Here is a 26,965-nt window from a genome sequence, read left to right on the forward strand (position 1 = left end):
TTTTCTTCAGGGAAGATGGCACAGATGCCCATACTGCTGAGGAGCTGACTCACAGTGGGTCAAGTGACCTTTCTACAAAGCATGGGATGATTAATGGGAGGTTCACATGTTCTTGCAAGTCATCCCATGTCCCTGATGTTAGCAGGCAGGGATGGTGGCTTCTTGGAACTCGTGTCTTCAGTGGGACTTCAGGGCTGGGCAGGTGCTTTGAGTCTTACAGAGAAGCTCTTCCTGCAGTCTGCTCCACTCTTTCCCCTTGAGCTCCCTTTGTCTTCTCTCCTGCAGCTGGCAGGTGGAAAACCTACTTACAGACAAATCTGTCTCCTTGTCAGAAAAAGGTTTTGGAAAGGTTAGGTACTGCGAGGGCAGCAAGTTATTTAAAGTTCTGACATCAGAGTCCCTCAAGTCTTAAGTGGCTGCACAGGAAATTATAGCTGACCTGCATAGGAAATGAGGTGTACTTTTAGTTTGAAAGTCATAAAAATTACTTTATCTAGACCAAATGCCATCTTACGTGCTCTCCAGGCAACAGAACTTTGTCTCAGAGATTTCTACCTCATTTCATTAGTGGAAGCCAGAAAAAAACATCTCCCTGCTGGAAAAGTTAGAAAGCCATGTAGCAGCCCTTAGGAACCAGGGTGTTAAGTTTCTGAGCTTTTTCTCCCCTTGCTATTTTGATTGGATTCTTGCAAATAAAGATAATAATCCCTGGGTTAGTAAGTAGCTTCAGGAGCCCCAGACCTAGGGAAGTTTAACTTTTCTTCTCCCCCTTCCCTGTTTATTTATGTCCTGGGTTTGAGTGACTTGTTGGTGCATAAGAGTATAAGAATTCTGGTATAGATTGAGTTTACATGACAGGCTTTGGTGTTCTGCCCAGTTGTGAATTTTCACTGAATTTATAACAATTCTTCTTAAGACTCCTTATCTTGTTATTACTTTGTTTGATTGCATTTAGAATTTGAGTGCAGAGAAATAGATTCTTGGGGTTTTTTTTAATAGTTTCTATAGAAAATCAGCAGAAGAACCTGTAATAGTGAAAACTGAAACAATTAGGTACAGGTTGAAACAAGTCTAGGTACAAGGGATAGTTAGATGAGGAAGACACTGGATAAGGAAAGCCATAAAGATGCCCTAAAACTTTATAAGCAGGTATATTAAGGATTATAAGGAATTCTTTAGCTGTCTGAAAAGCAAATCCATATAGTGTGATACTGGTCCATGATAGCTGCAGTAGCAAAAAAAGAGAAAAGATTTAAGGGTGTTTCTAATTTCTGTTCAGAAAGAAAAGAAGATACATTTGCACATTTAATAACATGCCTGCTACTAAACAGCAGCCAATAAAGTCTTGTGTTTTTAAAATGGGAGTACTGTCAGGCTCGTGTTGCAAGACACAGCCAGTGAGTTTTCTGATCTGTATTTTGGGTTTTATTTTTATGGTACAGAACCTGCTGTAGAAGGAAGGTGTCCAGGCCAAGACTTGAGTTCCTAATTACTACAACAATAGACAGTTCAGCTGTGTGTGCTGATCATGCTGTTATTAATTTTGGATAAAACCACAGAGAGACTGATAATTGAATATAATAAATCAAAATTTAAAAAAATAATAAAATATACGTCAACATGCCAAGGAAAACAGGAGTTGTCTCCCTTGTCCCTGCTTTTTGACTGACTCACAATCCTGTTAATAAGATACTTTATGTATTTTGTCAGATGTGATCTAACCAGAGCATAAAGGTTATAAAAATGTAGTTTACAGGATAATTAGAGGCCATGTTAAATTGAAGAACGGGTGACAGAGGTGGGAAAAGACATGGGTAGCAGCTGTAAGGTAGACAGGTTGTTAGACAAGGGGCTGTGAACAACCTTACAAGGCTCACATGATGCAGACTTAGAAAATGGGCTTGATTAGAAGGGAATTGATTTATTGGAGAGGATTGAGAGTTGTCTTTATCAATTTATACCTATCTCCTTGAAAAAGGTTTCATCACACACACAGTTGTTTCTTTAGTATAACAAGAAACAGCATAATTTGATCCAGTGAACAGAAGCCAAAAGTAGATCAGAGAACTAGAGATAAGATGTAACTCCTAACAGTCGTGGTAAAAGAACAAGTGGACTCACTGTCCAGAAATTTTTACCTCAAAATAGATACCTGTCTTAAAGATCTCCTGACATCTAAATGGGGTATTGATGTAGAAATGGCAGCCTTTTACTGTACAAATGTTTGGCTGATTGTAATGGTCCTGTAACTTTTAAACCTGGGAAGTTCTCTCAGCTGCTGCAGAGAGATGTCAGTGAAACTGCTCAGTTTATACATAAAGACATTTGGCCCAGTGCTGTAAGGCACAGGAAGTTCTGACACCAGGACAAACTTCATCTGGGAAGTAGTTGGGTATCCAGATCACTGGGAAAGAATTATCAGGGCAAAAATAGCCTCGCTTGGTTAAGGGAAAAAATTCATGGATCAGAGTGCCACTCTCCTTCCTTATCCCCAGCTGTGGATCATCATTTGTAGATCTCTAAAGACTGTCAGAGGTACCAAGCAGTCTGTTCTATGTTCTATGATACCTGGGATCTGCATTTCCTTAACAAATGGAAACCAGGAGAAACCTCTGAGACGGGACATGGCATGGATAAGAAAACTGAATCAGTGCACACTGCATGATCCATGGATTTATGACAGTTTTCATGGAGTTAATACAGCCAAGAATAATTTTCTAATATATATATATCTATGTCTACTATCTTATATAGTCTATTGGTATCTAATACATCTATATATACTTCCTTTCATCCTTGATCTGCACGGAATATCCCTGAGATAGAGACACAATATTTTAGATAGAGGAAGATGTTTTCTGCCCTTGGCAGGATTTTCTGCCGTGACCTGCTTGAAACAGACTTGCTGCCTTTCAGGATCAGGTTCTCTGGGAAGCTGACAGTCACAGCTAAAGCAGGTTCTGTTGTCTGAATAAAGTGTGGCTCGTTTTCTTCTGATCAAAAGGGCTTGGTGAAAGGTGCAGCTTGAATTCTTTAAAGCATCTCATTATAGGTTATATTTAGAAGTGGGAAGAATATATTATTAATTACAAGGATGCTCTAAAGCAGAGAAGCTGTTTACTTCGTGCCCTTGATGAACAGAAAAGTTATTGTAACTGAAAGAAGGTTATGCAATTAACAGTATATTCATTAGGAGTTCATCAGATAGCAAACTGTGCTTATCTTCAGGATAGTACTAAAATATCTGATGATTTCCTAGTTACTGCCTAAGTGATAAGAGTAACAGGAACTACCAGAGGAAAAATATATATATATTATACAGTTTAGATATCTGTTATCTGCCAGTTTATACATACAGTATTTTACAGCTCAGTTGATGCTCCTGGGAAGAGCTGGAGATGGAAAATTGGCCTCTCATATTTTTGGCTTTGGTGGTGGCACAGTATAGAGCCACTTACTACAAGGATGATTACATTTTGTATCTTTAGTTCCCACACCATCCTTTCTGCTAAGGTAGTTGGCTGGTGGGTTCAGCCCTGTATGGTTCTGGGTGTTTGCTTTCATCTGTTTAGTGTTCTCAGCTACAGTCTGTGTTCTGACCCCCATAACTCAAGAGCCACCTTTGAAGAGGCATTTCTCTAACATAAGTGATTTTTGTAATTACTTCCAGTACTTTAAAAATATTGTATTTTTTTTCTGTCTTCAAGTTCACACTGACATCTCCTAACTGATTTTTGTTAATTGTGTCATGTGCTTAAAAACCTAATTTTGAGTTGAGCGTTAATTTGCTTCAAAAGAAGCGAAGAAGTCGAGAGCTTAAATGTGCCAGAATGTGTATGAAGTAAGCTGCCTTCTGGAATTTGTTTCTGGACTTGCTGTGATAGGAATGGAGCATTCTGGTATGCTTATTACAGGGAATTTTAGAAATTATTGTAAGGAAGAGCAATAGATAAATCAGTCCTGGTGCTGTGCTCAGCTGCTTTTTTAAGAAGTTGAATAGTGGCCAAGGTGATTGTGGCTGGTAGGCTTGTGCTAAGGAAAATTACTGCTAATGAAAAGAATTAATTGTTTTTAGACACTAATTTTCAACAGTTCAGGGTCAAAATGCCACAGATTTGAAGAGATTCTGGAAGACTCTGTCATTTGTATATAAACCAAAATCAGTCAAATAACGTTTGTTTCAAGAAAAAGCAAATGTGTCTCTTTTCTAAAAGTATCTGTGCAGAAATTGTTCCAAGATGCTTTCAGAATGCTGTTACAGATCACATGAGGAGTTTGACTGATAGAGTGCTGCAGTTGGTGTTTTATCACTGACTCTTTAGTGAAGAAGTTAATGAAGCTGCAATGTATTTAGACCCAAAGCCTAAGAGTAAAGGAAGAAGCACTACTGTGTTACAACAGACCAAGAGAATATTGTTTTAATCTGCATTTCATTAGAGAATAACTCTTTTTGTGGTCTTTAAGTCTGCCCATGAGGGATAGATAAGCTTCATAGGTCAGGGCTGGTTAAGTCTGGTGGGATGCCCTGATAGTGGAAATCAGCCTGCCCTACTTAGACACACGGCTGACATGGCCAAGCTGATACCTGAATAGATGACAAAAGATGTGTAGTAAGTCACACTTGGATGGAGGAAGGCTGAGGCAGTCATTCCCCAGCTGTGCACCTTTGCTCAGCAAGGCCATCACAGGCCCTGAGGGCTGTGCTCAGCAGCTCAATGCATCAATTTGTCAGCTCTCTGGCTGCGTGAGAAAGTTGGAAAGTTGTTCAAGAATCTGTTTGCCCACAAGGCTTCAGAATTACTGATCTAGGGCAGCGAACAAGTTTTCCTTTCAAAAGTTGCATTTCTCAGGGTTAATTAGCTGACTTCCATTCATGCCTAGCTTGTGCTGCCTTAACCTCCTGACTCTCATTTCTTCCTTGACACTCTTCTTTCTTCCCTTAGTGTGTCTGTGTTTGAACTCCGCCAATTCCCAGCTACGTTGCTACCAGTCTGTGCTGGGTCAGCTGTTACCTCTGAGTGTTTTATTCTCCTAAGGTTTGCCTGAATCAGAACTGCCTTGAAAGCATCATGCATCACTAATCATAGGGGAGCACAGTGGATCATCACAGATTTTAAAGGCTGTCTTGGGTTTTCACAATAGGCCTCCCTGGATATAAGCAGAGGTAGGGCATCTCTGTTGAGGGGCAGAGCTGTGCTCTCATACATGTCAAAGACTGGAGTTTAGTTTGATTTTTGTGCTTCATGAAAGACAAAGTCTTTTTTTTTCTACTTTCCTCTGGCCTCACTCATTACTGTTAATGCAAACGGGGGGAGGCTGAGCTGCATTACACCTGGCAATGTGTGCACAGACTAAGAGGATAATTACTGATGGCAGCAGTGGTGGGATGGGAGGTTTGACAGGACAGTGTTGCACATCCCTTACTCTCAAACTAACTCTAAAAACAATAAAGTTTAAAGAAGATGTTATGTTCAGGAAAAAAAAAAACAAAGGGGGGGATTATTTTAACTGACCATCTTAAAGCCATTTCTTTGTTGGATTTTTTTAATCTTTGTTTTTGGTTGAGCATGAAAAATGTCTCTCACAAAGGGGACTGTTTGACAGCTTTGCTATTAGAAAACTACCTCTAGAGAAATTGAGTACTGGGCTTTGCTAAGAGGTCTATATATTTGCTAATCAACTAAGTTAACTGTCAGTTTACTAACTTATTAAACTGTCTGAGACCAGCAGTGCACATTGCTTTAGGTACACAACGAACAGGTGTACTTTTCTTCTAGAATTCTTATTCAAGGGTTGTGATCTCTTACTTGACATTCAATTTTTTCCCTGAATTTATTACTACTATCTTCTTTTCTATGTGTCCAGCTAAGGGCATGAGCAGCTGATCCCTGAGACCAGAGATGCTCATCAGTGAAGGGAAAATAAAATCTTAAGTAGTGCCAAATAATCTGAAGAACTGTAATGTGGAAACTCGGGTTTTCAGTAGCTAGAATAATGTTGTAGTCTCACAGCTCTTGAAGACAAATTCTGACCTGGCTTAGAGGTGGAGCAGAGAGAAGGGCAAGGTTTGTAGTTTCACAGACAGGGACCATGTTAATGTCTCAGCAGGGCAGGGTGAAGCATCTGACCACTCTGACTTTGTTCCTGTTTCTCCTGCTTGGCTACATGATGGGCTTCAGTGGCATTTGTAGTTTGAAGTCTCTGACATGGCACTTTTTTACCCATAAATATCAACAGAGGTTTGTTGCTTTGTGTTTGTTTTTTTTTAATTAATACCTTGAACTCTTCCTGTATATTAAGGTTTTATCTCACTTGAATTTAAAAGGACAGTCTGCCTTATGACTGGCACTGGTAAAAGTACAAAACTAAACTTTCCATATAGCTCTTCTTTTAAAAATCACTGTACCAGTAATATCCATTTGTGACTTAATATGAGTAAATGGCACAACTGCCAAGGATATATTTTGGTTGTTTTCCATGTTTAATACTGAACTCCGGGATACCAGCTGGGATGGAGCAGTCACTGGACCCATTTTGGCAAATTCTCAACATGATCTGTGGCTTTATTCCTGATTCAGTTAAAGTCAGCAGTGAGGTTTTTTGGCCAGGATTTTTCTGTGCATGGTTGAACGTTTCTCCTTTTAAAGTCCAGGGTGAATCATGGGTTCATCTGATCCACAAAGAAGACATGCAATGTGTCAAAGTTTTTTGAAATAGGGGGAAAAGTTGGCAGGTGGCCTCAGACTTCAGTTTGTCAAAATCCTCTTTTTGTTCATCTGTACAGTAAGGGCTGTGCTTCATGGTGATTAAGCTAGGCACTTGCAGGTCATTACAGAGCTTTATTAATTTATTCTCTGGATTAATCTGGGTAAACATTTCAAGTGACCATATGGCTGTGGTGTCAGGAAAGTCAAAAAAACACTGTAGTGTTCAGAGGTGGCAAAAGGTTCGTGGTATTTCATGTGGTTGTGCACACTGTAACTGTGTTTTACTCAGATGGAGTGGGACTACACCAACATTATTTCTGTTGTACATCTCTTCTGCCTTGCCATGTGGAGTCTTACCCTCCTCATGCTCAGCTCTGCAACAGGATCAGCACCTTCTAGCACTGTTGTGCTACAAGTAGGTGGTGGTTGTAGCTGATTTGTGTGTTCCTGGTTTTTAGGATCTATATAAAATGGCAATAAGGCTTGGAATCCCTCGGTTATCCTACGTCTCATTCAAGTGTATTGAAGGATTCATGCATCTGTGACAAAATTAATGCTTAGAGACATTTAACTAACATCTAAGTACTACTGAAGTTGGGCTGAATGAGCCCAACAAAGGTCAAGACAGTCCAAGGACTGACCTCACTGAGGAATAGCTAATTCTCTGTGTGGAGGCCTTAAATGTCCCCTAGGAAGGGAACTTTTTGGTAATAAGTTGCTTTGACTTAAAAGCTGCTGTGGGGAGTGAGCCTTTACAATATGTTCTTGAATTCTCACGTGCGTAGCAGTTTCTATTTGAGGCAGAAAATCCTTAATGTATCCCGTAGATCTATCTCATACTTAAAAAGCTGTCATGATCTCTTAGAAACTTGTCTTGCTGTGCTCAACCACACTTGACGGGAGGAAGGCCACTGTGTATGGTACAGACATGTCTAAAACCCTGTCACTTCACAAGTGCTAAATAAATTAAAACAAAACCCAGACATAATGAGCCTCACCAACTTAATCCCTGACTGTTGGGTATAAATGTTTCTTGCCAAAACAAGCACAATTGTTAAAGGACCAGCTGTTCAGAAGAGAGGAAGGGACCTGACAGGTAGAGATTGCTTGGGGGAATACAGAAGCTCAGATTTGCCAATTCCTGGAGATTTGCAATTAAGAAAAATGTCTCAGTCACAAGTCAGAAACTTTGTGTCAGGTAGCAGCAGTCCAAGTTCCCAGGTCCTGGGAATTGGTGTTGTCAGCATGTTCCCATTCTGACCTGACCAGACCATCCTGTGCTAGCAGATGGATGGTTCAACCTCCCCTGTCAACAAAGACATCAGTTGTGGTGGTGGCTTGGTCTCATTCCAAGTCTCTGAGTGCTGTAATCTTAATTCACTTAAAGCACTAATTGTGACGCTTGTTTTGGCCTGGGCTGGTTTCACCTGGAAATGTAAAGCTGCCTTTATTTTCTCAGTGATCTCAAGTAAATGCATAATACAGGTATGGTGAGCAAACCAGATACTACTACTGGATGTACTTGCACCAGATTTAGAGGTTGCAAGTTCACCTAAAGCTTGCTGTCCCAGCAGGCTGATTCTCACCGTGTTGCTTTACTTGACAGAAGGGGAAGTTCAGTGCAGAATCCTAACCATTGCGGAAACAGTTCTTTGACTAACATTGCCTGTATCATGTTCTGTCCTTTCATCCTGCTAACACAGACCCAAACAAAAGCACCTGGTAAAGCCCTGAGTTCAGGGAAGTCCCTTATGCAGTCATAGTGTGTGTGCTCTGTACACCAATGCCAAGGAAATACCCAAGACTCATCCGCTGTGGATGTTGCTGTCTCTGCACAAACACTTCTCCCTGTAAATGAGACTCTTGTTTGATGGTCTGGTTCGGGCTGGGCTTGGCAAAAGGAGATCAGGGAGATCAGCTAAATATAACAAATATGATTATACAACATGCTTTAGCTGAAAATCTGCTGTGTCTTGCAGGGTTAAGTGAAATAACCTCAGGCAACAGCAACCTGTCCTGAGCTATGGAGTGAGCTGGTGGGTGGATAGGCTTGAAACCAGTGTTCTAGCACCCACATTGAGGTGGGAGAAGAGGTGAGGGAAGGAAAATACCAGTGCAGACACACCTTCAGCTGTGGTAGTAATTTAAATCAGAAGACAGATTTTTTTGAAATGCACCCAAAATACTTCACGTGAAACCATCAGATGTAACTCAGTGGTGAGTGTAGACTGGGATATGAATTTTATATATACACATGTATATAATATATCTATTAAAAAGAGTACATGCACAAATTTGTGACTGAGATGTTTTTATTATTTGCAAGCCTTCAGGAACTGGGAGCTCTGATTTTGTGTATTCTCCCAGGCAATCTCTGTCTGTCAGGTCCCTTTCTCTCTTCTAAACAGTTGGTCCTTTAACAATTGTGCTTGTTTTGGCTGGAAATGTAAGAGGTACTAGTAATAGTACAAACAGCAGCAGGTATGAACATGTATTTTTTTCTTGGTACCTCTCTGAGATAGGATTGCCAGCTATGACAAAAAAAGATTTGAGTGATATTTGAGAAGAGGTCCTTGTTAAAAACCCTTCCTTTTAAAAAAAGCCAACAACTAAACCATTGCTGGAGGAAAGGAGGAGTCAGTCAATTTTAAGTTCCATTGTGAAGGCAGTAGTGAAAGTTTTGCAGGAGCAATTTATGAGAGTGTCAGAAATTAATTACACTGAGTATGCCATTCTCCTATGTCACAGAATGAAGTTATGGGTTGGCATTTTTCTTCTGAAGAACCTGGGAAAAAACACAGGGGGCAGTCTGGAGAGGATGGGGAGTTATTTCAGCAGATACAGAGAAACTGTTCAGACCTATAAGATGATGTATTTCCACAAAGAGTGTTCTTTTCAATCTGCTGATGAAAGATCTTGTGGGTTTCCCACCAGTAGAAGCTACTTAATTCCATTTTGTGTATGCTCTTAGAGTACCTGTTTGGTGAGAACCTGACAAATGGTCTTCTGAAAGTAAATCAATTCTGTTTTCTTGGGCTTTCTTGAATATACATGATGTCTGGAGCCTGAAAAGCACAGCAGTAGCACAAGAGGAAGCAAACAGTGGGGCGCCAGTTAGGCTCTATGGTTCTCTGAAAGACTTTGTAGCCTCCCGTAAAGAAAAAGAAGAATGTGCCATTGGCGGTAGTGAGTAAATGGAACCTTCTTGCTTCTTTGCTCTTGTCTCCTTATAAATAAACCATTGTTGTCCATCCTTGGCATTTGCTGTTTATTGTGATAAATTGGTCTTGATGTGTCTGACATTTCAACCAAGTTGTTTAATGGTGCTTTTCTGAAAAGACATCTTACTGTAACTCACATTGGTCCAGAATATATCCAGGGGTAAGAGCACTCACTGTCACGTACAGTGCTAACCCTTTCCTTTCTGGGTGGATGAATTGGAAAGTAGGAAGTAAACATTTTGGTCAAAGAAGCCCAAAAGGCCTGGGTTTGTGTAAACAGTGTGCAGCAATGAGAAGTTTGGACTGCTGTAGCTAAAAGCCTATTTCATAGTGTAGACAACAACATTCAGTCCACTTGCACTGCTGAAGCATCTCCAGAGAGAGGGGGAGGGCCCAATTTGCTGAAATAATGCATAAGTATTTTCATTAAAAATTTGCCTCGAGTTTTATTCAAGATCTCCTCTCTGTTATCTGCCAATCCTTACAAGTTGTTGACTTCCATGCAATGATTTCTTCGGTGCAGAAATGACAAACTCAGACTTGACGAACTGTGACCAACAGCAGCTTCTGGTGCTGCATCTCTGCAAGTTCAAGCTTTGATTTATGTTTTTTAAATGACTGTAATTACTCTGTCAGCAAGATGATTAACACAAAGATTGCTTTCTATAAATAGGAGGCTTCTGTCCATACCTTGCCAAACCTTTCATCTCCCCACAGCTATTAAGCATCTGACCACAGAACCAAGAAAAAGTAAATGCCCATAATTTAAACTGAAATTATTAAATAACTTTTTTGCTGGTTAATGATCCCGTTGTGTTATAATACCATTTTGTAATTCTGTTTCACCTTCTTCAAAATCAGGTGTGTGGCAAGTGTTCTCACTGGTCTTGACCCACTTAGTTCTCAATGAAGATTTACTGTGAGGATAAGTAAGCTGGTCCTGCGTGGCATCAAAACAAATTTTACTGTCTATCACCACAATGAGAAGAACTATAATATTTTGGGGGGATTATGGACCAATAATGTGATTAACAAATGTCTTTGACTTTCTTTTGGTCTCCCAGTTTTGTCAGCATGCCTGGCCAATGCAAACCTTGTTCTTGACTAGACTGCACAAATGTAGACAAAAAGTGAGCTTTGAAAGAGCAAAATCATGGAAGTCCTTTTGGAGTAATGAGTCCAGTGAGGACAGCCATGGCCTCCACAGCAAACTGCCATCTGCCCAGCCCTAATGAGCAGCTCCTCACAGCCAGGGTTTGATGATGGGGAAGGTGTTTGGGAGGGGGCAGCTGAGTTTTGACGACTGAGAGGCTTTGAAAGCCATGGTGAAGTAATGCAAAGCCCATGTAGCTGTAGACAATCACATCTCCTTGTACAATATTGGTGGGAAAAAAACCCTGTTTTTCACCCACGCTGCTTGGCAAGCCCCTCAGAAGACAAGGTAGCCCTGCTGTTGGGGTCCCTTCCCTGCAGCCAGGTGTTGTACCTCTCTTTTCATGTCCCCAGGCCTCCTGTGCTGCCTCCTACATGTGGCCATCCCCACCCCTTTCCCAGAAGCTGCCGCCATTTTCCTCAGAGTTGCCGCCATTTTCCTCAGAGTTGCCGCCATTTTCCTCAGAGGGGCCGATAGCGGTGAGGCGAGGCGTCCAGTGCCTTCCCTCCCTGGGCCCTGCAGGCTCCTCCTGCCAGCCTGCTGTCTCTAATCCTTTGTGGCTCTGTAGAGAATTTTATTTTTTTTTAATAGTGATTTAGCTATACATTTTTATTTTTCGACACCATATTCCCCAGACACACACCTGTGCAGGTAAGGCATGGCCAAGGCTGGCTCAAGCGGTATTTTTGGGATGCAGGCCCTCTGTGCTGAGGGGCTGTGGTGCTTTTAGGCCCAAGGGACCTTTTTTTTTTTTTTTTTTTTTTTTTTGAGTGGATCGCTGGTTGCCAATCAGCTGCCACAGAATTTGTTTTTCTTCCTGTATCCATGAATTATCCAGGCACAGATAAGGATGGTGCACCCCAGTGGACAGCTCTGGGGCCATGTTGATCATGGTGGGGGTCTGTTGCAGAGCCTTTCCAATATCAGGTGATTTTTATTACTGACCTGTTAGTAAAACACTCAAAAAGCCTAAGTAAGGATCCCTTTTCTCCCCTCACCCTGTAGATCTTGCAACATTCATAAGTATTGTTATGCAGGGAGCAAATTTCAGCACAACTACTGTCTTCCTCAGGGTTGTAAAACCTCATTACATCTGTCTGTAAGGACAGGACCTAATTTTTCTTGGTATATTGGTTGCCCCCAGCTTTTAGAAGTTGCTTTTTAGAAGGCTTCAAAGTGCTAAGATTGAGAAAATCTGGGATTAAAAGTTCTTTCAGAGTGGCTGATAGATGCTTTGGGGCTGCAAGATGCCCCTCTACAGCCTTCTTGTACAGGTGGAAAGGGAGAGGTATAATTTTTATCCTTTCTGTCTCAGTAGGGAAACTGATTGACTTTGCCTAAGTTCCTTTACCAGGGCAGAGTCATGTGAAAGGTAGTTTTAATTCAGCATTTAGGTTCCTCTCTTTTCAGTAGACCTATAACTATATATAGTGTTATCGTCCTTAATAAAAATGGAAGAACTATTTGAAAATATGTAGGTATTTTTTGAGAGAGAGAAATTAATCTGTTTAATAAGCATATCCTGCCAATCTGGATGATGACTCCAGAATACTAAACAATAAACTGTGGAACATTTTGCATTGAAGCAGCCTTGTCACAATAAATCTAGATCTGTTGCTCTTTACACTAGTATGGAGGGAAAGAAAAAAAAAAAAAAAAAGAATTTTGGCAATCCAAAATTGTTATAAGAGAGCAAGTTTCACAGCTTACTTGGTTCCAGATGAATTTGACAGATTTTTTTTTCTTACTTGTATTCTTGCATGTAGTGGGGGTTTTGCTTCTTCTGTGTCTCCATTTCTTAGATCACAGTTGCCTTTAATTTGGGTAGTTAAGTTTGTTTTAACATGTGTGAGTTTATGTCTCTGCTTGACACTTTTTCCCCAGGTTAACTGACCATAATCTATCTACCTAGGTCATCATATCTAGAAACTGCCTTGCAATACCAATCACATAAGTAAATGCTTATACTAAAACCAGGCTTTTTGTTTTTCCTGGCTGAGTCTGAGGTAGTATTTTCAGGGTAGCTTGTCTAGTATTACTGCTTCTGTGTGCAAGGTGCTAGTGTTTTAATAGCAAAAGCACAGTGTGTTGGGGTTTGAGGCTGTCCCAAACAGGCAGCGCTGTTGCTGTGTTGAGCATTGCTCACACTGAGAACTCCAGTCCTTCCACCAGGCCCAGGCTCTTAGTTGAAATCCCTGTTGATTTACTGAAACAACTCTGTCAGTTCATTTTTTTACTGCATTAAGCTTGAAAATAAGAGTGGGGGGTGATATTTGTTTTATTTGCACGTTCCTGTATGGCTATGTTACTGGAAGGAATTGGCTGAGTCAGGCACAGGCTGGAAGAACAGGAGGGTCCTTGTTTCTGGGATAGAGTGGAATATTGCAGCACAAATCTGGGCACTTCTAGCCCATGCACAGACTGAGGTGGCAAGGAGAAGGTGGGAAAGGGCCATACCTCAAAGTAAGTTTTAACTTGGAATTTCATTAAACATGTCTCAAGATTGAGACATACAAAATAGAAGTAACTTTTCAAGTGTTAACAATGTAAGCAGTGTCCAATGTTTAAGTTCTGTGTTGGTTTATTTTGTTGTTTTTTTTTTATTCTTCCAGCCAAGCAAGTATGTCCAGCTGAAAAAATCAGCTGTGGAGACTTCAGCAACAAATGTATCCCTTCATCATGGAGATGTGATGGGCAGAAGGATTGTGAAAGTGGCATTGATGAGGCTGGTTGCACTCCTGGTGAGTTAAGTAATGCTTTAATATGTATGCAGCATCTCCTTTTAGGACTATAAAAGTCCTAGAGTGACTATTACAAATTGCATATAAAGGGGTGGCTTTTCCTGCCAACAAATGTATCCACTCTGGATTTTTAATGCCAAATAGTGAATTTTAGAAAAAGAGAGGAAAGAAGGGTTCTCCAGTTGGAGCTGTCTGGAGAATATAAAGGGAATTCTGTGGAGAATTGCATACTCTTTTTATTAGTGTATCAGAATATAGTTAGTCAGTTTGGAACAGAGTTATCAGGATTACTACCTAGATGATGTGGTAAGGACTTTATAAAGCTCCTTTGTGATAGCTCAGCAGCTTACCCACCATGTCCTTCCTCTCCTGCAGAGTGTAGCCCTTACAGACTAAAGCTCCAGCCTTTGTTGGGATGTAACAGATAGGCCTGGGTACATTTTTATTAATAGCTTGTAGGTTTCACTGGACAGAGGGAATGATACACTACTTACTGTAACAGTTTTACATTCAGTCCCTCAATGGCAATTGCCTTTTATTAGGCCTTTCTCTGCTGAATGGAAGAGCAATTTAGCAGTGTTTTCCTTTTGTGAGAACTCCTACACTGTGTAATCAAGCCGTTTCTCAAACTGTCTTTTTGATAGACTAAACATATTTTGGTTTTTATACCACTTGGTGTTAAATATTTTCTTTTGCATTAATGCCTCCCTCATTGTTGTGGTTCCCTTTGGCATCCCAGATGATTTTCCAACTTTCCTTTTAATACAAACCACCAGAAACTAGGGAATATCAGTCTTGCTAGTCTGTGCAGGAGTAAAATAATCTTTCTAATTCTGTTCTCATATAACTGTCTGTTAAATTCTTTATGTGCAAACAGTCTCAGGCTATTAAGAAGCTGCCGCATGCTCTGTGTAGTTATCCTCTCATCTATCAATATTTCTGGTGTTGTGAGTGATAGAAGCACCATTATTTTTACCTCTTTAATACTGCTGAAAGGGTTTAATGACTACATGCAAGTACACATGGATGCTTCTACATTTGAAAACTTAATTTTGAGCTCTAAAACCTTGCCAATTCATAATCTACATTGTATTTTTTTGTTGAAGTTATGTAATGAAATATGTTCTATGGGAACATTTTGTGGTTCTGAGTAAAACCACTGGATAAATTTATTTCTTTGCAGTCAGCTTTATGAAACAAAATGTAGTCTTACCAAAGATTTTACTGTCTGAGCAATCTGTTCCAGTGTTTAGCTGCTCATAGTAAAAAACATTTTTCCTTTGTCCCTTTTCATTTGTCACAACCTGTGTCCGTTGCCTCTTCTGCTGTGCAGTAAGTTCTCCCTCTAACCTTTTACAAGTTAACCAAACCCATTTCCTTCAGGCCCTCATTTTATAGCCAGCACTATACACATCTTGCTGGAATTCTGCTGGACCCTCTCCCAGTTGCTGATGTTTGATGGGTTTTGCACAGAGCCGGGTGTGAGGGTTGGATGGGACTCGCTAATTCAATTAACCAGAGTAGATAAAAAGTTTTTCAAAGCAGCTCCACTCCATACTGCACATGACTTGGAGGTCCAGGGGTAACTGTAAGAGGTTGCTGTGCTTGCTCTGATCCTGTGCAGCATAGTTCCAGTTGGGTTGGCTTGGCTTGTACAGAAAAGCCAAAGGCTGCCTTCCATGGCCTCCTGTTTCATGTGGAATTACACGTCTGCATGGACAAGTCCTAAGTAATAAATTCCTGTGATGTGCTACATTGGTGAGGTGCTGAGACCCCTGGTTCTGTGTCCTCTAAGTCTCAGTAGTTCTCAAAAGTCTTTCATTTGTTTTCTGTATGAGTATCAGTGTTTTTGTCTGCAGCATATGCCTTTGTTTGTTTTTTGTGGGTTTTTTTTGTTTGTTTCATTTTGTTTTTTGTTTCATTTTGTTTTTTGTTTCATTTTGGTTTGTTTGTTTCCAAGTGAATGGAAGGCTTGGATTAGAGGCAAGTTTAGAAGAGAATTGTAACTGCTAGTGAAAAAAAAATTCTTTCCCTAACGTGAGTTAATGAAATTAAAACATTTTTTACACTGGTGACTGCCTTCACTAATTTAATGCTACTCCTTGCACCAGTGGTTGTCTCCTAAAGTCTTCTATTTATAATAAAAATCTACTTGAAATTACTTTCCACTTCTATTTTTTGAGGCTCTAGGTAACCCCAAAATGAATGCAGTATTTTCTGAATGCCACATAATTTCAGTGTAATGATGCTATTAATGGTTTATAAATAGCTGAGTGGGTTTTTTTCTGGATGTTTCAGCATCTCTGGCCTTGCTATCTTCCATATTTTTAGTGCACATGGAGGTTCTTAAAATGGAAATTTAATCCAAGGACAAAGTACTGTCTTATGATGGTTGTTGGGTAACTCAAGTGAAATAAATGAGTGACTTTCATTTAATTCCTTGTCACTGAGTGTTGTCCCCACGTAGGCTGCCACCTTGGTGGCTCTACATCAGCAGTCCCTGCTGAGAGGTCACACTGCTGACTCTGATTGTGGGATGGTCCATTCCTCAGCCAGAGGACCAGGCAGAAATGCACTGGGAGGCAAACTTGGAGCTTCCTGGCTGGGTTCAAACATCAGAAGCTTTCAGTCCTAAGATCTGCTGACTCAGCATCTTTCAGAGGCATTAAACTCAGTTTCAGAAGGAAACAGGAGGCACTGCTGAATGGCTGTAGTGGGAACATTTTCAGTGACTGCCAAATTAAGATGTTTTCCTCATGGATGAGAACAAACGTGTTAAATGTTTAAACTCTGAGAGCTTGTGGAGGATTGATGGTTATCCTGTCTTTTATCCAAATCTGATAAACCTCACTAAGCCTATCCACTGATACTCTGTAAAAATTCCCATTTCTTCTCTGTTTAGAATCCTCCTTTATCTGTTTTCTCATCTTGGCAACACACAGTATCCTGATAGAAAAAAAAAAAAGTCTGTTCCTATGTTCACACCTTTTTTTTTTTTTCTTTTTTTCTTTTTTTTTTTTTTTCTTTTAACTTCTGCACTTACTTTTCTGTTCTCATTTTAAAAAAAGCTTCAGTACTGACTGTGACCTGCAGCCCCTTGGAACAGAGCAGCCTGTCAGAGCTGAGGCTGCACCTCACACAGAGCTGACCAGTTTCTCTATAAATAACACATCTTTCTGAATAAATGTTTGGAAGGGAGATTGTGCTCAGGATAATTTCTATCCTGAGAGCCTGCATGTGCAATAAACAAGTGGAAGATGACTTAAAGATATTGTCATTCAGGGCAACCAAAAGAAAAACCCTAAGCTCTTTCTAAATCCAGGTTAATAAAGCTACTATTTCTAGCTAATGTGACACTTTAAGCATGTTTTAACTGTGGAAACTCCTGTTTTTTGTTAGGAGAAACTGGCTTTTGGTGTTAGAATTCTTCAAAAGAAATAAATATGGAGCTTATCAGCATTACTTGATCCTGCATTTCTGCATAATTTGTACCATTATCAATATTGTACTAATATCCATATGCATTGGTCGTGCTGAGGCCATGCAAGCACCTGTCCTTGTGTCAAAATGCTCACAGTCTAGGGAGGGAAGGAGAGGGAAACAGTGGATTATGGTAGAATAATCCAAAACTGTAAGAACACTGCAGGTGTATTATGGTTCTTCCTCCTGTGTCTGCTCCTGGCTTCCAGCAACTTGGTTTTCAGATAGTATCCTGGATTGAATATTTCTCGATGGATTTTTCTTCTCAGAATTACATAATTGCTTTTTTGAATCAATGTGAAATTTATCCAGCATGGTCAGTGTAGGCACTAGCACAGCTGGAGTTAGGAAGATGCTGTTTAGAAATTCATAGGCAAACATCTAGAATATGAATGCAAGGATCTCTTATTGGGTTGAGTTCTTCTTTGTGCTTCGTGTCAGCAACATCCTTGGGGCATCATTTTGCTTGAATGGAAGGTAAATTGGTTCTCTCCATCCCTCTCCTTCGCTCACTGCTGAAGACTTGATGTTTGAATAGGCACACTGTGTGACCTGAAAATCATTTGTCACAGCATTGTTTCAGAGTATCTTTCCTTCAAGGAAGACCAGAATTTGCACTCTTGTATGCTGTCTTTGTGTAACCTTCTTTAGGCAAATGGTTCAGCTGCAGTTAGCAAGCTCTGGATTTACCTGAGTGCTGGTATGCTGAAAAAAGAAAAAGCAGCATCTCTAGGTCAAATATTTCAAGTCCCACATCTGTTCCTGTACAACCTAGCCCTATAAAAAGCTAGTCTTAGGAATGAGCAAAGCAGCCTGTGTTCATTTGAAATAAGGGTCTTGTTTGCCATGTCTGGAGTAAGAAACAGCAATTTGATGACTGAAATCCATTAAAATAAACACTTGCACAGAGATGTTTAAAACAGCCTTTTGCCAGCCTGTTAGGACTGCTCTGGTTACCAGTGTTAGGATATCAGTTACCCTCTCCTAAGCAGACCAGGCACTGACCCATCATACTGCTTGGAAGCCATTATCAATGGGTGGGAAGACACTTTATTGGTTTTGTTCACTCATGAACAAGAAGGAAAAATTTTGTGATTTTCACCTAGTGGAAGAACTTCCCAAGGAAGCAGTGAAAGGTGTGCATTATTTAACCTGCAGCAGATAAAGCAACAGTGATAAGGGGTCCTGATTTATAGGCTGTAATTGCACCAGGAATTAATTGTAAGTATTAATCCTTGCATGTAGGTAGCTAAGTACCTGTCTGCCTAAATAATATACTTCCAGCATGTAGGCTTTAAGGCCTCTGCTAACTTCTGGTGCACAAATGGTTTTTGAAAACGCAAATATCTGCCTTTTTAAAATTAAAGTGTCTGTACAAAGAAAAAAAGCTGATTTTTCAGGTTTTTTGGAGCAAAGGTAATGCTTTTCTTTACAATACTAAGTGTGTTGGAGTCATAGGTCAGGTTTAGTCCTCTAAAATAGACATCAACAGTTAATAACATAAGAGCGTTCTTGAATTTGCTGGCTTGGAGGTGCTGACTTCCTCCTTTTTATTTCCCTGGTTGAGGTTTTCTGCTCCCAGTGTAACTAACCTTTGTCACAATTGATTGGACAAGCTTAGGAAAGCATTTACTCAGGCTGAAAAGAGGAATTAGGTATGGAGACTGTAATTAAAGCATCACAACTCAGGGTCAGACTGGACTTTCCTAACTATTGCTTGTTAATTCTCTGCTAAGAGAAATATAAACCAGTGCTTTGTCCACTGCTCAGGAATGCAGAGCATTTCAGCATGGCTTTGGAACAGGACTACCATCCTGCAACAGCTGAAATGGGTGTTGCACCCCTTTAATGTACACATCACTTGTTTCTCCTGACAGGACTCTGGGATGGACACCAGAGAGACCAAGGTTCTGTCCCCATTTCTTCTGATTGTGTTAGTGGTTCTCACCAGGTCCACTTCCTCCCCCCAGAATGTGAATTCTGCCTGGCAGATGAGGGGTTGGAAATATGTGACTTTGCACTTTCCTAGTAGTCAGATACAGTGAAATTACACATTTGTGGTACAATAAGTTCAGTAAGCTTTTTTCCCTATACCATGTTTTTTTCTGCTTATCTGTAGTACAGAGACAGCAATTCATGGAGACCTGTAGAGGCAGCAGACATTCTTACACTGCTCTCATAAAATTGTTGAGGAGTGAGAGCCAGTAATTCTTCCAGCAGTCTCTTGACAGTTACAGCCTCACTGCTGAGAGCATCTTCTTTTGGACCGTGGTCTTCCAGCTTTTCATTCATGTATCTCAGAACTAGTTCTTGATTTCCAACCCTGTGGTATAAAATGCCAGGTTAAAGTGAGCAAACTTTATCAAGTTTTTTAAATTAATAAGGGAAATGACAGTAAGCACAGCTGTAAGCCACATATCCATGATGTGGTAGCTCAAAGCCTTCACACACCCATGGTATATGTCACTCCAAAGATCCTTAGGGGGCAGGAGTTTTTCCACTTGCTCTTTCCTGGCACAGCTCCAGGCATATGTGTGATTCTCCATAAAAAGCAGTGGTGCTTACAAATGAGAGGTCCTTTTCTTGGAAGGTCCAAGTGCAGCAAAACTTTCAGAGTCATCTCTTTCCAATGCCCTGCTCACTAAACCTCAGATCACCTGAGAACCATTGGCAGAAGGCAGAACTGAAAGCAGACTGAAGCTGGTCTGATCCCTCCAGCAGATCCACGTTGTGATGAGCCAGCTGCAAAGCTGATTTAAAGCCACCTTCCTCCACCTCTCCTGCACTCAGGTTCACATGAAGTGACCTTTCTGTTGATAGTAAAATTTTGTTATCATCTTTGTCATTGTCCTGTAGGAATAAGGAGCATCGTGAAATCTCAGCATCATTTTCTTCTTTTTCTGTGTTTTGCATCTGAGTCAGTGCCACCCATGGGGATTTGACCATACTGATTCTGCTCATTCTAAATCTCCACAGATCCTAGTGAGAGCTTTATACATAGTGATAATGTAGCACTAATTTTGTCTTCCTTTGTAGCCTGATTAATACCTGCTTTTGTTAAAGTTACAAATTCTGTTCATAACCTTTGTTAACAGGCAAGGTGCAGAGTGATGTACCTGAGATGACCTCAGTCAGCTCAGAGGGAAATCAAATCCCAAGGATTAGACTTGGCCATATATTCTCCTTGAGAAACCCACCAAATTTAATGGGGTTAAAGCCCAAAGTATTGCATTTGTGCCTGTAGAGGAAATACTTATCTACTCTCAGTATTCAGTATTTATTTCAGCATATAATGAGGAGACACATGGCCAGCCTGAAATTCCTGACATTTTATAGGAGGCATCTGTAACTCAAGTACACTTGCCATGGTGGAGGAATCCACAATTATTTCCAAGAATGGAAAGAAAATTACTATAGATTTAACAAATGAAAGTCCTTCATAAATAAGATAAGGTAGCACAGCAATGATATCCTCTGGGCATTACATGATGTTTAATTACTGGACAGCTGGAGGGATTAATGCTTGTGCATTATGCCCTGGCTTTCAGAAATTAAACATGTACAGCTGCCACTTTATCACTGCTTAAAGTATTAGAGCTCCTTCAAAAGCAGGAGTAATTGCAGAAAAATCCTCATTGTTATTTAGGAAAAATCTCAGCCCATAATCATATTTGTCCTGAGTTCCTTCAGAACAAAATAGCAAGAAAAAGGAGATTGGTAGTTAAGTTTAGTTGTACTCTTACAAGAAAAAATGAGTTGCATTTTTAATACATCGGATGCTTGTAATTAAAATACTGCATGAATTTAGCTTAGAGACAAGTCAGTCATCACCTAAGTCAGGAATTCAACCCTAAAGCCATGGCTTAAGCTGTGCCAGGGTCCTCTCTGCAGAAGGTTAGGGCAAAATGGCTTAGTCTTCCCTACTGCTGTCTCTCAAGCTTAAGTTGAAAAAAAAAAAAAAAACCAGACGTGTGGAACATTCTGCAAGTGGAGTTTTCCCAGAACTCACAGCAGGCTCTGGTGGTGGCCTCTTCACACTTGCTCTGTGCTGATCCCTCTGTTACAGAGAAATTGTCTGTATCAGTATGTAGCATGAATAATTTATTCTTTAAAGATCAGTAGAAGAAAACAAAATATGAAAACAAGACAATTTAGAATTTTGCAACATTTTCCTGAAGGTACAGTAGGAAAAAAAGAACAGGTGCAAAGAACACGCTGAGACCATTCTCACACACACAAGTACTCCAGGCCTCACAGAGTCGTGGAAGAGTGGTATGAAAGAACTGGTTTTATACAAAAATCTGTGGAAAACTAAAATAAAAGCCCAATGCAGCTGGATTGCGTGTTAGCTGTGCACACACAACAGCATTGCTTTGCTGCTCTTTCTGTACTTTAGCTAAAGAAGTTGTCTTTGTTTCTTCTTTCCATTCTCTTATGTTGAGCTGTTGAGAGGGTCAAAAACTGGCCAGCAGTTACGTTTCTCTTTCACCAGTTAGAGTTGAAATAGCCAAGAAATTCCATCTGTAATTGCCAAACATGATGGTATTTCACATCCCTGGAGTGCTTTCTTTGTAAGAATGGAGCTATAATTCCGAGCCTGTTCATCCCACAAGCAGGAATCTGTTCAGCTTTATTAAGGGAAACCTTCTCTAGCTGTCAGTGCCAACCGTGGTGTTCTGATGGCAGAGACGTGGGTAGGAGTCCCATCCTTCAGTGCCCATGGGCACATCTGTGTTAGGTTAATTAACGACTGCTGAACAGCTCTGCTTCCTGAGCATATGATCAAAGACTGAATCCAAACCAGTTTAGCTTGAACTTAGCACAGTCCCACGCAGGAGAAGACCGTGTTATGTGTGACGCCAAACCAAGCTGGTTTATGAATCATGTTAATGGATAAAACAGTATCTGAAAGTTATCTTAGTGCTAAAATACTACTTATATACAGAGGAGGATGTAATGGTTGGGTTAACTTTGCTTATGTTTTGCAAAGAAAGTCGTTTATTTCATAAAGCATAACTGGGAAGGTTACAATAAAATGCGCTTCAATACATTTCTGTTTTCCAACAAGTTGAAAATAATTGTTCATGTTGTACAATTGATTCTTCATCTCAGCTGAAGTCCAGCAAAGCAATGCTTTCTATTTCAAAGCTGTAGAAACTGAAGGGCAAAGCTTAATGTCACAGCAGTCTCACTACTATTAAAATAAGTGCAATTAGCACATGACCCTTACACTGTTAATTGTAGTGAGCGTCACTCAGTGCTTAAATTTTCCATTTGGGTAGAAAATCTTAAGTAATTTTTTTTTTAAATCATTGCTGTTCTTTTGTGGAATTGTGGGTACATTATGTGGGTATGTTGTTTACATCAAGTAATAGGTCTGCCCCTTAATTATAGAGTCATCATAGGCTGGTTTGGGCTGGAAGGAGCTTTTACATCCAGCCCAACCCCCTGCAGTGAGCAGGGCGTCTTCAACTCGATCAGGTTGCTCAGAGCCTTATCTACCCTGACCTTGAATGTTTCCAAGGATGGGGCATCTGCCACCTCTCTGGGCAAACCCATTCCTCATATCACATAACTGAAAATAGTTAGGGGTTGGCTGCTTCCTGAAAAGTCCATCAGTTTCTCACCCTCCCCAAACTACCACAGTGGTGACCCCAGAGCTTCTGTAGCTACCAGATGATCCTGGTGAGGCTTTTCTCTTTGCCTTCCCTGTTTGGCCTCTTGGTTCAGAAACGTGTCCTTAGAGGTGGCCAATGTGGTGTGGCTTTTCTTTGCTCTGTTTTTCACAGTGATTTTTGCAGTCATTCAGTCAATGGAGTTTTTTCCTCTTTTCTGCATGCTTTGAGGTGTGCAGTTTTCATGACACAAGAGCAGCTGCACAAGCATTAGCAGTGCACATATCTTTGTAGTGTCAGCTGCTGCTCCCTTGATCCTTATCTGCCTTCAATAAAAAATAAGTTTTGTAGATTGTTACGAGTCTCCAGGATTCCCTTCTTAGTTATGGCAGCATAAAAGATATGATTAATACTGGGAAAATGATTGAGTTTTCCAGCTGGTTTAACTGGTGCTATCCCTGTGTCTGGGAATTTGTGGATGTGGAGGACGCTGAAGGCCAACAATGGAGCTGTGGATTAACAAACATGAGTATTAATTCTTTCCCTTTCTCAGTCAGAAAAAAACATGAAGCTTGCAGATTTTCTGAGAATAAAACAAATTTTGCCATCATTTGCCAATGTGGAGCTTTTGTGGAGCAATGTGGACTAAAGTGGAGCTTTTAAGATTCTGATGATGTCTTTTTTCCTGAGCTGGACATACAAAACCAGAAAGCCATGGAGAAAACAGGCTGTTCATGTCTGTAATAGCAGAGGAACACAGGGTAGAAGTCTGCCCAATAGATGGAAGGTTGAGATTTATGGAGTAGCTTTTCCTACCAAAATGTCTGAGATGGGCACTCTGCAATGGCAAAATGAACTCCTGGTCATGAAAAAGTTGAGTGCGGGCAATCCTCACAAGCACAGGGAATCCTGCTGAATGCAAGAGCTCTGTGCAGGCAGTAATGTGGTTTCTGTGTGTCAAAGGGTCAAGTCCTGTTCATTAATGGTCTGTTCTGGAGGAACCTTTATATATCCCTCAGAAATACAGATTTTTGTGTGATGATACTAAAGCAGCTGTTAGTTTCATGGATATTATTGGATTTGCCAAACTGGTTTAATTTGTAAAACTGCCATTTTAATAAGCAAGCCATGTCTGAAGGAATAGGAATGAGCTTGTCCTATAGAGCATCCCAGTATAATTTTTTTCCCATTTAAATTTTGGCAAGTACCAAACATCTCCAATCTGATTCAGCTGATTATATTCCAATCAGAATATAAAACAGTAATAACAGTAATGTCTTTTTCCCCATGAGATGTAAAAAGTAAAAAGTAGCACAGCATCAACCCTAGGCATTCTGACCATCTTTTTTTTTTTTTTTCTTCCAGGCTGCTTCATGTTAAAATTACCTCTATTATATTACCCCTAAAATCCTCTGTCCTGGACTTACTTGTTAATTTGAGGTCATTTTCAGTCATTTAACCAGATGACAATTGTAAACTTCCTGGTAGGAAAAAAAAAATTGATAAGATTGCAAGTATGAGTCAGCAACCTCATTGCACATAAATAATATTAAAGACAGGGAAGAAATTCAGAGTGTGCATACCTTTTGTACATAAGCTGCTTCTCCCTGTAAATTGTGGGGTCAAAATTAATTCTATTTTCAGAAAATTAAACCACTTCAAATAAATTCAAATTAATCCCGAATCTCAGGAAATACACTAAATCAGTAAGCACATTTTTGAACCAACTATTATTTATCAGGCAGGGCTTTAGCATCTGGTTGTTCCATTATAATTAACTAATAGCATGCAAATGCTGCTGCAGAAAATGGAAAAATAACTAATTTGTGTTTGAGGGGGAGCAGTGTGGCAAAGGCAATGAGCACATGCAAATATTAATTTGCAGGAGTGCATGAGGTGGCTCCTCAGCTTTGGTAGTGATTTGAACAATATCAGGAATTACTATTCCTGCTGCAGTCTTCATCTATGTGGGCTTTTTGGTATCAATCACCATAGCAACAGCCACTGTTAGTAGTGAGACTGCATTTCAGCTGCATTATTCCCTCCATGGGAGGCCTGGCGTTTTTTCAGAGCAATGCTCTTCAAGGTCATCTTCATTTACCTCTGTCTCTTGCTGTCCTGCCTGGAGGGCAGCTTTCCATGGGAAAATTGTCCTTTTAGGCATGAATCCATGCTTTAAAGATTGGCATTTGACCAAAGGTTTGTATGAAATACTCAGATATTTAGTAAGCACACCATTTGTCTGCAGACAAAACAAATTATTTAGATACAGTCTGAAAATAAATAGGACTTAAATAAAACTAACATGATGACAGCATTAATAACTGACCTGGGAATTCCAGCTTAATTTAGCCTCTCTGGATTTTGTGACCTTCTTGTCCATGTTCCACCTCAGAGATTAATTTATGTGGGCTGTAATAGCTGTGTTTGTACTTTGGCCAGAATACCTGGGCATTTGGAGCTCAGGCCTTACTCCTGCAGCCATTTGGAGCTCAGATCCTAAACCTTACAGTTTAGGAGAATTTCTGAAGCCCACCAGCTACCTCCTGCCAGTGTTGCAGCAGTGATAAATCAACAGCAGGTCTCTCCCTCCCAATGCAAATGTTAAAATGTGCAAATCATCCTTTGTCTTCTTTAGAAAATCCATTGTCAGATTTAAGCACACAAGAAATTTTGAGCTTTGGGGAGGGTATCAGGAAAGTGCAGTGTAATCATTCATCTTACTTGTCTTCAGCATTGGTAATTGCTGTTACCCACTTTACCACAAGTTTTCAAATCATTATCTTTCTTTAAACCATTTGTATCATTTCAAGTAGAGCTGACTTTTTTGGAGGGGGGAGAATAATTAGATATCTTTCTCTTACTGAAAATCTAGAAAATCTTTAAAGATTATCAGTGGCAGCAGTTACACTCCATTGTACACAATTCCCAGCTCCTCTTAATGCTGAATATCCTGCTTATTTTATATTTTGAGTTTTATCCAGATTTGAGGATCCATGCTTGATAGAGATGTCCACTGCAAAAACACTATGTACAAATATTTTTTTGAAATTACAGTTCTCAAAGAGTGCCCTGTATCTTGAGAGCATTGGCTTTTTTCTGTAAGCACTAAAAAAGCATATGGCAGAATTATCTTAATTTTTTGGTGCAGTGCCTAAGCCAAGATTGTCCCTCCTGCTCCAGACTACTCAAGTAAAGCCTGTGTTTAAATCCTGGCTCTGGGCAAAAGAGAACCAGCCAGTAACTCCACAAATACAATATCTTTTTTTTTTTTTTTTTTTTTTAAAAAAAACTTCTTATGTGCAAAGACTGCTTCTGCTCCTGACAGTTGTGCTCTATATATTTGCATATAGTACAAGGCAGAAATTAATGCAGAACACCTCTGCTATAGGTGGTATAGGTGCTCTAGGTGCTATAGGTGCTAAAGCACGTGCACACTATCATTTAGATGTGCTATTTTTCTTCTTGAAACTGTGAGGAACCTTAATGGATTACAGACTCAACAGAAGTGGGTTTGTAATTATGCTTGCTTACTACTTTGAAGCCTGTTTTTTAAATGCTTCTTCTTGACAAACATTTCCAAGGTTTCTACTGGGATCACTTTATATTTGAAGGTTGGCACTTCAGAGTATGACATTTAGTAATTTCTTTAACACTAAGGAAAGCAAGCTAGTATTTGTTTCCTTTGTTTTGCAGAAATAAGCTTGCAACAGGACAGGTAGAAGAATCAGAGAATGCAAACAAATTGCTCAAGTCAAAAGAAAAATATTCCAGTGATCATTTAATTACTATTTGTACATTTTCTGTTGAAATGCTCTGGAGACAATAAAATGCTGTAGTGATGGGACTACCTAGGTGTCCTGACAGATTTATCAAAGGAGATGTGAGGCAAACCGCCCCTGGAACTTTGCTGCCCCATCTTCATCTCTCCAGGTGCTATGTAGGAAAATTTGTAGTGCTGTTTTTTAATTAGGTTCTTCAAACCAAGCAGCAGAGACCCTGAAGAGCCACGAGTGTGCTGGCTCTGGTCTAGGTGCAGAAGGATTGT

At 40.1% G+C, this 26,965-nt stretch overlaps 1 protein-coding gene across 2 annotated transcripts in view; it reads left to right on the top strand.

The window, feature by feature from the left end:
* LRP8 (LDL receptor related protein 8) overlaps positions 1-26,965 on the top strand; it is a 173,075-nt gene that overhangs the window by 116,751 nt on the left and 29,359 nt on the right. For both annotated transcript variants that reach the window (XM_071750086.1, XM_071750087.1), the window contains exon 4: positions 13,694-13,822. In XM_071750086.1, coding sequence (XP_071606187.1) covers positions 13,694-13,822 — 129 coding nt within the window. The remainder of the gene's footprint in view (positions 1-13,693; positions 13,823-26,965) is intronic.

The sequence above is a fragment of the Heliangelus exortis genome, chromosome 8 (assembly GCF_036169615.1).
Source record: "Heliangelus exortis chromosome 8, bHelExo1.hap1, whole genome shotgun sequence".
Classification (NCBI taxonomy): domain Eukaryota; kingdom Metazoa; phylum Chordata; class Aves; order Apodiformes; family Trochilidae; genus Heliangelus; species Heliangelus exortis.